Source organism: Aegilops tauschii, chromosome 4 (assembly GCF_002575655.3).
Source record: "Aegilops tauschii subsp. strangulata cultivar AL8/78 chromosome 4, Aet v6.0, whole genome shotgun sequence".
Classification (NCBI taxonomy): Eukaryota; Viridiplantae; Streptophyta; class Magnoliopsida; order Poales; family Poaceae; genus Aegilops; species Aegilops tauschii.
Genome location: NC_053038.3, coordinates 55,944,979 through 55,956,334, shown reverse-complemented (window position 1 = coordinate 55,956,334; position 11,356 = coordinate 55,944,979). Strand labels below are relative to the sequence as shown.

Here is an 11,356-nt window from a genome sequence, read left to right as displayed (position 1 = left end):
TTTTCAGCAAGCAGCTCGACGTGTCGGCAGTTCTGGAGGTCGTGGCCCTTGGTGCAGTGGATCTTGCAGTACTGCTTGTCGGAGCCTCCTGGCTTGTCAGCAGCCGCCAAGGTCCGGCAAGCAGCGCACCCGGCAATCTCCTTGCCGGGGTCGTCTGCCTTGGCCTTCTTGGCGGCACCGGTGTCGTTGGATCCCTCGACAGCAAGCACGGCCTTGCCCTTGCGTTTCCTGTTGCGACGCCGACCCTTTTTCGTTGGGGCGGCGGTGTCTTCGTCGGTAGAGTCGGTTTCCGCGCCGGCGTCTTCACTGGGGTACTTCCTCCCCTCTTCAGCCCGAGCGCATCTATCGGCCAGAACGTAAAGTTCGGCCACATCCTTGACCTTGTTCATTGCCAGCTCTTCACGCATCTTGCGGTTACGCACATTCTGATGGAATGCGCTGATCACGGCGGCAGGATGAACATCCGGGATGTTGTATTGCACTCGGCTGAACCTCTGCCAGATCTTCGTCAAGACCATAAACACACAAGATCAGATGAGGACCAGAAGACGACGATCCTCGGCGGGATCCTAGCCGAGGAAATCCACAAGGCCCCCGGCAAGACGCTTGCTGGGGAAGACCACGATGCCACGGCAAGACCCTTGCCGGGGCCCCGACAAGGCCCTTGCCGAGGACACGTACAAGGCCATGGCCAGGCCCGCGTCTGCCAAGGCTCCACCGCCGCCCCCATGCAGCTGCCAGCTCAACCAGCTGGGCATGCACCTGCGTGGCGACGAGCGGCCCCTACACCGACTCAGCAAGCACCTGCGTGGTGGCATGCAAGTCTTCCTGAAGGCTCCACCACCGCGCCAGCCCAGCAGCCAGCCAATGTGGCGCAGCGACGCCTCGTTAGCTCGGACGCGTGTCGAAGCCAGGCGAGGCGGCGACAGCTGGGACGTGCTTCTTTGCCGTCCCCGATAAAGCAAGATGGGCACGTCGGCAGCGCATTGAATGCATTTGTCCGACGGTGCCAGAGGATAGACTCATCCACTGTACACCTTTCCACCTCCAGTGTGCCACTGTGGCGGCCCCTTTTGCCTATAAAAGGAGGCCCGAGGCGACCAGGAGAAGGATTCGAATCTTTTGGGCAAGTTGCACCCCGTAGCTAGCTCAAGAACACTCGAATACATACACCAAAGCAGGACTAGGGTATTACGCATCTCCGCGGCCCGAACCTGGGTAAACGATCCGTGTGCTTCCTGTCAGACCCGCTCTTTGCACAACCTCGCGCCCGCCAACCGTAGAAGGGATCCCAGTGATTCCATAGGTGTCGATTTCCCCCGACAAGGTCCTCATCAAATTAGTGCTCCAAGCCCTCCCAAACTTATTGCATGGAGGTCTTCCAAATGACCCAGATTTTTTGTGAGAAATACGAGAGATTGATCCGTGACTTTTGGTGGGGTGATGAAAACGGACATAGGAAAGTGCATTGGATGTCTTGGGAGCGAATGTGTTCGCACACAAACATGTCACATGTACCCTCGACGCCGGGGGTGATGCACCGCAGTATGAGTTTCCCTAGGTCGGCCAAGCCGCCCCTAGAGCCTCGCGATTCACAGCTCTCCAACACGAAGAACGGCGAAGAACGAGGAAGGGACAAGACGTAGATGAAAAAGTTTTTTTTAACTAGACGTAGATGAAAAATTTGTAGATGTGTTTGCGATTGTGTGTTGTTATTCAATCGGCCGTCACCCCTTAGGTATATAAGAGGCGGATGAACTTCCCGTGCAAATAAAGGTTAGAATTCATGTTCAAAACCCCAGTTTGGGTCCAACTCGGAATCCGAATTTTCCAAAACTGTTCGGTTTACAATCTGGCTGAATCTTGCGGATCACTTTTGAGTCAGTAAACGACCTTGGATGGAAATGAGCCCAAAAGCAATCTTAACCGTTTCGACGAGACGAACAACTTCAGTGTTGAACGTTTTTTCATCAAAGGCCATCTTGAGGGTGGTTTGGCTGTTTTCTGAAGTCTGCAGTAGAAAAATCCAAAACCCGGACGAACATCCCGGAGTGTCCGGGCATCCTCAGAGAAATCCAAAACCCGCATGATTATCCCCAGAGTATCCGGCCATCCTCAGAGAAATCCAAAACCCGGATGATTATCCCCAGAGTGTCCAGCCATCTTGATGCAGCCGCGCATTTTTGGCTCTACCTTTTGCATACGACCCTGGATTAAGACAATTTTTATATCAAAATCGACCGTTTTGACGAGACGAAGAAAATTCATGTATAAAATTTTCTCATATGAGGCCGTCTTGAAGGCGTAATTAGCGAAACAGTATTCTGAGTGCCAAAATCTTATTACTTCGAGCACGGTTTCAGCCCGAGGCCAGATGCCGCCAGCTGCTGTCTGGCTGCTGTCCATGCCGCGCCCATGGTTTCCGATCTAGGAACGCGATAGTCCGGGCTAGATTTTGGTCAATTTGGGAATGAGCTAGGGGTTTTGGTCGACTTAGTAATGGGCTAGGGATTTCGCTCGTTTTGTATTAGATTTTTTTTTTTGCAAAATGTACCTCCAAAAAAAATAGTATGGACATTTTCTACAAAATCACCACTCCCCACCGACCTCAGGTGAGACGCGTGCGACCATTTCGAGCAAAAAAACGGCCAGCCGGCCGGTCCAACAGCTGGTGTGGCTAGTTTGTGGCATCACAAGTTCTGTGACATGTTCTTCCGTTTTTACGAGTTATGTAGCTAAAGTGCACCCACCGGACAAGCTATGGCACTGCCGGTGCCATTTACTCCTATTTTATTGGACCACAATATCTGGGAACATTTCGCGGGAGTGTTTTTCTCGGTGAACGTCAAATTTTCCATGCTAAACCAACTAAAGTTGTCATGACAATTTTGTAAGATTGGCCATGTTCGTAGACGAAAACTGCCATGTTAGCTAAAAACGCAGAAAAAATTGCCAGTTCTATAAAAAAAATGCCGTTCGTTCGATCATGATCAGACGGCTTGGGGCCCTTCCTGTGACCTCCCGCCAGGGAAACATTCCCCGTTATCATTACCCCTTATCTAGGGAACGTTTTGTGGGAGCGTTTTTCTCGTCGAATGTCAAATTTTCCATGCCAAACCAACTAAAGTTCTCATGATAATTTTGTAAGATTTGCCATGTTCGCAGGCGAAAATTTCCATGAAGCTCAAAAAGCAGATTTTTTTTGCCACGTTTTGTAAAAACAAATTACCGTTTGTTTATTTGCAAAAAAAATTACCGTTTGTTCGATCATCATCAGACGGCTTGGGGGGCGTTCATGTGACCTGCCTCCCATGAAACATTCCCCATTATCATGTCCCCTTTTTAATTTTTAATATACTCGAATGAAGAAAACGAAAAGGACATCTGTTTCACACGACCTGTTTCACATATAGCTCTACGAGCGGAGAACTCCGTTCGACGTGTCCAGCATTAACAGGACGTGCATGAACTGACTTTTTTTTTTGAGGGAGTGCATGAACTGACTTAATTAGTGGGTTGCACATTGCATTGTGTATGCGGTGCATGTAGTTGTTGAGCCAACGTGCAACATGGGAGCTCATGCTGGCACAGACCGATCGAGCTATATAAACTTCCGTCAGCTTATGTTTGACGTACCTGATCCATCACAATTCACAACACACATTTTGCAGGTCACGCAGGACGCGAACCAAAATGACCGCTGCTTTCGTCTCGTCCAGGAGCCTGGCCACCACCTGCCTCCTCGCCCTGCTCCTCGCCGGCTGCCTGGCCGTAGCAATGCCCACCGCCGACGCGCGCCGTCTCCTCGTCGAGGCCATGCCACCTGCGGCGTCCCCGGGGTTCGCGCCGTCGCCGGCGTCGGGTGCTGAGGGCGGTCACCACGCGGGCCGGAGTCTTTTCGAAGGTCGTGGCCTGCTCGCCGGCGGGTTCCGGCTCGCGGGGAGGCTGCTCATTGGTGTTGAACTCTGAGTGCAAGCACTTCCGCTGACTTACATCCACCCAGTGTACGTCGTTGGTGGCCGAACCATTTGGCCTTGTTAATTTGCTGCGTGGCTCAGTGGACGGGCTTTGGATTTCGGCTGCGTACTATTTTTTGTTTTATTATTCGCAATTGCATTTCGTTCCCTCTGTTTTCTGAGGAACAGATTCTTTGTCGCTATTTTCAAGTTTTGATTTGATATTGTTTTGGAGTTCATCGCCATGTCAGCGTTGCTGTGTAAGCCTGCATTGGTTGAACCGAGGCAAGACTGTAATTTGATTGTATTATAAATAAAATTAATTATATTTTGTTTCTACACAATTGCATGCAACCTTTTTTTTCTATCTAGAATACCACAAGCATGCAAATCATATATTCATAAAAGAGAGGGTTGTCCAGCGCATTACATCATTTGTGTCCAAATGCAAACATTCATCCACAAGTACTAGATCGAGATCGCGCCAAGGCGCGAGGGTGCCGGTCCAAACGCCAGGTTTAGCATATGCATTCACACTGTATACATCATACAAAGAATAATGGCCAAGGTAACAGTATTTACAATCCACTCAGTATATACCATAAAGGAAACTCCAAGGACAATTTATATACATTTGTACTCAGCCATCAACCGTAGTATCTTGAACTTTAACAATAGGCTTATTAAAATTAAAATGGCCTAAGTAAGCACCGGCCCTAATCCAATACATAAAATCCATAGCATAGAAAGCATCACAAGCATAGAAAGCATATCTTTGTCAGCCGAGCAACCAGATTTAAGCAAAGTAATTTTTTCACTCATTATTCTGTCAACCATGATAAAAATAAAAAAACTAATGAAGAATCATTCAGAAGTAAGGTTTATTTGTATGCACACAATAAGGAGCCACCTAACAATGTACGAACATAGAAAGCACGTAGCACAATAGGTTTAGTAGCAAATATCACAGACATAGGACGTACGAAAGCAAATGGTAGCTTACAGACGATCCACAACTTTGCATGTCTTGGGCATAATGTAGACCAGGAGGAATGATGACACGACGCGTTCATACTGATTGGTCCTCCAAGATCCAATGTAGAGGTGTTGAAAAAGATGGTCACACAGATCTTGCCGTCCTCATGTACAACACGATCATACTGAGCCGGTGATTAGCCCAAGGTGTGCTAGGAGCATGTCAAGAAATGCCCTGTGTGGGATCCTAAACACTCGCTTGGTATCCTGCAGTGCCCGAGAACATAAAACATAAGGCCGCGAGGAGCTGCTTACAGTAATTGCATCACAACACGAGAGAGACATCAGAGAAACCAGTCGCGGATAAAAGCAGTCATAGTGATAAAAAAAGATACGTTAAGTCTATCGGTTAATCAGATTGTCATTGAGCAGAGCATTTTTAAGAACAACGGGGCTATTAATCAGTTGAAAATACAACTTGTTTTAGTAAGAGCAGTCGATAAGGTAAGATCAATATGATCACCTTCAAAGACAGAAATCTAATTAGCACATAGAATGCTTGCGCTTTCTAAACAAAATACATCTACATAGAAGGCCTAGACAACATCTAATCAATCGAGGAGACACCTACAGAGCTATTAACTACACGAAGAGCACATCAAAGAAATAGATTTAAAATCATCACACTGCCTGGATCTAAATATCACTATTTCTTTACTACTATCTGCGAGCATCAATAATCCCTAGATCAGATGTGTGTTTCTTTGCAGAGTTAGCAATGTTTACATCTGTGAGTACTTCTTTTGATTATAAAAATTCCTGAGTCACACACTCATCATATTTTTGCAACCGTCCAGTAAAATCAGAGAGGGGACAGGATGGGTTTCACCTGACCTGTGCAAGCGCCCGTAGACGGCTGTTAGTGGAGCCAGCGGAACCTGACGAGCCATGGACATCGAGCTCTTCGTCAGCCATCACCATCTGAACAGAACACGTGGATCCAAGAAATTACTCAGAGGTGGGCACACATTTAGAGTTCAAAAGGAAAACAAACCATGTAACCGTCTATTAATGAGGACAGACCTGGTCGGTGGAGCCGAGCTGCAAAGGGAGAATCGAGATAGAGGTCTTGTCCGGGCACCAAGAGCTCTAACAATGGGGAAACTCCGCAGTTCGGTCTTTTTCCTCTGGTGAGTTCTGCGCAATCATTACATGATTCATTAGCAGCCACCAAGAAACGATCTGCAAAAAACAAAATCAAAGTAAAATCAAATGGAATCACATGCAGGAAGCAGTGAAGTACTATACATGCAAAAAAAGACATGAGGAAGGAAGGGAGCCCAATGGATTATCATTTTATTCCAATAATTAATTAAATAACATCATCTGCCCCCATCATAGGAGCACAAGATGTGTACAAGGCAACAAGAATAACTCTCGTCAGATGGCACTAAGGAAAGCTAATCAGATAGAATACATAGACATTAAATGATGGTATGAAGCAGCTCACTGCATATCATTATACAGTTCTTGCAATAATAGATCCATAGAGCAGTAGGATATTCAGAACTACATCTCCAGGGAAGGCCATCATGACATTCAGTATTATTTAATAGATCCATATTCAGTATGCTATTCGTGAAATTGGAGGATCACTTCAATCCGGATTTTGCTACATGTGAACTTATCAATGCAGTTCATTTGTGCTGCTCTCTCTTCCTAAGCTAACCACGGCCATAACCAGGCAAAAAGGGAGGAAACTGGATGGCGTAACTGAAAGACCAAGTATACTGGTGGGGCGTAGATGCATACGGAAACGCAACTTTAGAACTGCATGTCATAGGAGAAGAAATAAATCTAATATATAAATAAGACATAAAACTCTAATAGAAAGAGGAATCAAAATTCCATGAGGGGAATACATCGTAGAATTGGTACTGAAAATTTAACTTGACTAATTTAATGGAGAGACAAATGCAATGAGAAGATAGGAGCATCAATATATATTCGAGGTCAGTATTCAGTCCCAATCTCTCCAATTCATGCAACATCCTTGCAAGCAAGCATGAGAATTGCCACAATCATCCAGGAACTCATGGTACAGCCTACCCAATCTCAACCAGCGCCAAAAATTGGTGATCCCATGAATGCATTAAGTTTGGAGCAACTCCCAAAAGTTGTCCCTCAAAAAATTGGACAAAGTGAAACTACTAATACTTTCCACTTACACAAAACAGAAAGCTATGCACGACTTGGCACATACTTAAAATTGCAAGGTTCGACTGAGTTCACTAAAGAAACTGAATTTTCCATACACTTGTCTCGCTGCCGAGGATCGTCGTCAGCTTATTTCAAAATGTCAATTTAGTACAAAATAAAAAATAGTGGCAACTAAAAAAATGGAAGTATAACAGGAATCATACTTGGACAAAGGAAATTCACTAAACCAAACATTTTTTTAATTTTCACAAGCTATATATTGAAGTCTATACTTGGACAAGCACGTAGATATAACTATCTAAAATCCAGTTCTACTTCATATGCCATGCTTTCAAAAAGATCTACAATAAAAGTTGGTTCTTAAGAAAAGAAGATCCACGTTGGAAGAAAAACATCCAGTAAGTTGTCGGCATGGCCGCAAGGGACATACAAAGATCTTCGTAGCAGCATCTCTTCTGAAAGACCATCGTATGATTCGTATCTCTCTTATCTATCCCAGGTTGTTGCCCACGGAATTTTTCTACTTACACATTTATATAAACAATCGAGGCATGCATCTGCAAACTCAAATTCAGAACACAAATTGAGAAAAAAAAAGTGCAGCCACTTAATGAGAATAACCATGAAAGAACACATACATCTCACCAAACAAAGAACTGGTTGTGAACTTGAGGCCAAGACATAAAACGACAGCATAAGAGACACTAAGCTCACCTGCGTCAGCTTGTCGTTCCTGTCGCCGATGGTGTTATTACTTGAGTAAATGATGAGAGTGGTCAGGGCCTTCTTTCCTTCAGTTTCAGACATGGCTCGAGACAATGAACAATGCCAAGAAATCAAGTACCACTTAAATCAAAACAACCTAGAACTAAAGACACAAAAAATGAAGTAGACTATAATCTAGTGAATGAACATGTGTCAAATCAATCAAATGAGGGAAATCATGGATAACAAAGTGAGGCTACGTAATAGAATGAATTGAACTAAGATCAATACTGCAATATCCACATCTCGGTTTTCATAGTAACCACGGCTCTAAAAATTAACCATACAAAACTGAGAAGGAAATGTCAAGTGGAAGGATACTCCCCTGCCTAGCTATGCCAGTGTAGGTTGGGGCCTCATGTCCATCTTCTCCAAAGCACTGAGAAAACAAAACTGAATGTTAAACAGTGTTGTATTCCCAATAGCAACTATCTAGAATTAAACTGAACTATGATTCATGCGAGATTGTAGTGATCAAGGTGATGTAAATAAATCAACCAATAGCAACTATCTAGAATTAAACTGAACTATGATTCCAAGGTATACTTTTCCTAAATCAACCAATAGCAGCTATCTAGAATTAAGAAATCAAATGGTAAATTTGTAAGAGGAAGAGTATATTGAGAAGGTTGATTCAATAATAGCTATTAGAGCCCAGATAGGAAAAACATCAAAAACATGAAAATTCGGTTGACCATAAATAATGCTACTTTCGAAGATAATAGACTGAAAAAATTTCAGTAAGGAGCTTCTCTACAACACCATAAAAAAGACGAGCACAACAACATGATCCATGATTGAATGCACGCTACCAAGAGAAAGAAGAAAAGGCTATACCTGTAAATCCACAGATAAAGCTTTAGTGGCGAGTTTGTAGCTCAGGATCCATTCACATAAAGAAAATTATGATAAAAATCAAGGAAACCGATTTCTTGTGTGCAGGTACGTACATAAACAAAGAAATGTTACTCGAAAACAAAATCGCAAAGGCAGTGTGCATAATAATTGTTTACATAAAGTATAATTTCTACCTCATAGGGCCCTTCGTGTTGATTGCCTGCCAACACATGGGACACTGGGAGCTTCTCTGGCACCTACAACAGGAATAGCATTAGCACATCAGAAAGTATATGATAAGGAGTCACAGTCGCAACACGAAGATGTGCTAAACCAAATCAACCAATAGTTTAGAAGAGTCAACTCTTCTGAATTACAAGTGGCAGTCAACCGGTCATTGTAGTGATCAAGCTACTATATAGATAATATGGTGTTTCATCTGAACGCTCAGAATCAGTGGCAGCGGTAAGAAATGAAGATAAATGGTGCAGAACAACAAATCCTACAGCCAAAAATGTGCAACACAGTAAACCGATCATTCAACAACCAAAATATAAACTACAACTCTAGAAATGTGGTTCTCAAATCAATTCGTTAATGTTTCAAATCTTACCATTAACAAACTAATAGCAGCAAAATGCATACTTGTATGACAGTTTCAGGAAATATCATTCTAAATTTCTAATCGAATGGTTACAAAACTTTAGGGGAAATTGCAAAGAGAAGAAAGCATGGTCCTCACCACTCAAGGATGCACTGGAGATGCAAATCATGCTTGCAGCCTGTAACCTGTGACAATTAGAAACAAAAAACCAGAACAGATTCCACTTCAGACACGTCTACCACCAAATCGAAAGGTTTCCATCACCAATCACCATTACATCTGCAAGACAGAGGTAGCTACTGTGGAGGAGTCACTGTCGCAGAAGGCCTTGAGGCAGATGCTGCAGGTGTGGTCGCAGGCGTACACACCGCCCTCCACGAAAGTCGCTGCCGATGAGAGCTTCTCCATCCCTCCATCCCCCGACCCCTCCTCCCTCTTTGTTTACTAATCCAATCAAGAATGAGGTCGACCGCAGGAATGGACTGCTGCCTCCCGCATCCCTGCAACAACGCAAACGACAAGATTTTAGATGTAAAATTCGCGTGGAAATCCAACCAATCGAGGTTATTTCAAAAACCAATCAAGATTGTGAGGCGGCGTGCTGGCCAGGACCTCTCTTCGTCCCACAATCTCCCTCTCTGCTTCCTCATCGTTCAATCTCCCTCTCTGCTTCCTCATCGTTCAATCTCCCTCTCTGCTTCTTCCTCATTCAGTCAGCACCACGTACCGCCATGAAAATGCAAGGAAAGGACGAGAGGGCTCACCTTGGCTTGATGATGCCGGAGGGTAACTTAGAGGACGAGGCTAGCTCGGCCTCCGACCGACCAGCGCAGCGTCCCCGGCGGCGACTTCGTGACGCACGAGATGGAGGTGTTGAGCACCGGATCCAGCGGGGCCACGAGACGCGCATCGGTGAGCCACTTCCCCGTGTGAAATTCCTTGGCACTGTCTCAACGCCGAGGCTGACGGCTACGACGCCAAGTCGGAGGCCATGGATCCCGGACAGCCATGGAACTCGTACCCAGTGGAGCAGCAGCGCAACGGCGCAGGGGAAGGGAGGGTGTGTGGCGGGAAGGGAGGAGGCAGAGGGGCGGCGGGGGACGAAGGGACGGGGGGTGGTGGCGCTTAGCGGCGCCAAAGCAGCGCCGCTTCCCCCTTCGGCCACCGCATCCGCGTTTGTGCCGAGCGGCAGGCGGCTGCCCTTGGGCTGCTTCTCGGAGAGGAACGGGGAGGGGATGGTAGCGCGGGTGCGGCTGGTCGGTGGCGGCGGCGGCGGCGGACGGGGAGGATGGCCGGCGAGCGCAAGTTTGGAAGGGGAAGGGGCGGCGGCGGCTGTCCCTCGCGTGAACATGAGAAGGGAGGAAGCCGATTGGGGAGAAACCCTATGGGCATTGGGCTTTTATACCCCATAGCGAAATTACGAAAATGCCCTCGGCGGGGCACGAGAATTACACGCGGTGGCATGAGATTTTTACAGCGAGAGGTAACTATTCATTGCAACAATGACACCTCTTCGATCCGACGGCCGAGATCAACCCGGAGCGAGATCAGATGGTCCAAATCAAATCCAAAAAACGATACGACGGCCGAGAGTCGCTAAGCTCTGAGAGAGCTCATGTTCTCCCAACTAACATATATCACGATACCCGAGCTACTTGCTATTAGCCCACCTATACAAGGATTCAAAGAAGGCAATAAAAAATTTATCGGACAACCCAGCCACAATCCAAACCTTCACTTCTTCGATGATCATCGTCATTAGAGTCGTGGTAGAAAGTGTGACTCCTTCAAAGACAATGACATTCCGACGTTTCCAGAGCAGCCAGGCTACCAACAACAGCAGGGTGTTCAGATCTTTCCTGCGCATGGCTTTCGTCCTCAGTGAGCAACACCATGGCAGTCGGAAGATATGGGAATCCAGACCACCTAGCCCCAAGCTAGGCAGACCAGGCGCCAAACCTATCTTGGGAAGATGCAACAGCTATGATGTGGTCGACAG

At 46.0% G+C, this 11,356-nt stretch overlaps 1 protein-coding gene across 32 annotated transcripts; it reads right to left on the bottom strand.

Annotated features, from left to right (window-relative positions):
* Positions 1-4,751: 4,751 nt before the first annotated feature.
* On the bottom strand, positions 4,752-10,730 carry LOC141021192 (E3 ubiquitin-protein ligase RHF2A-like). Of its 32 annotated transcripts, XM_073496254.1 has the most exons (11): positions 10,122-10,728; positions 9,970-10,051; positions 9,635-9,857; positions 9,496-9,542; positions 8,948-9,010; positions 8,754-8,847; positions 7,866-8,295; positions 7,582-7,708; positions 6,015-6,173; positions 5,826-5,912; positions 4,752-5,198 (listed from the first exon to the last, which is right to left on the bottom strand). In XM_073496254.1, the coding sequence occupies exons 3-5, from the start codon at positions 9,763-9,765 to the stop codon at positions 8,949-8,951; spliced, it is 240 nt and encodes a 79-aa protein (XP_073352355.1). In that variant the 5' UTR covers positions 9,766-9,857; positions 9,970-10,051; positions 10,122-10,728; the 3' UTR covers positions 4,752-5,198; positions 5,826-5,912; positions 6,015-6,173; positions 7,582-7,708; positions 7,866-8,295; positions 8,754-8,847; position 8,948. The 32 variants fall into 32 exon arrangements, with proteins under 32 accessions (XP_073352355.1, XP_073352348.1, XP_073352363.1 ...); XM_073496247.1 differs by lacking the exon at positions 7,582-7,708 and having other exon boundaries at positions 10,122-10,729; XM_073496262.1 differs by lacking the exon at positions 7,582-7,708 and having other exon boundaries at positions 5,821-5,912; positions 9,658-9,857.
* Between the last annotated feature and the right edge of the window lie 626 nt (positions 10,731-11,356).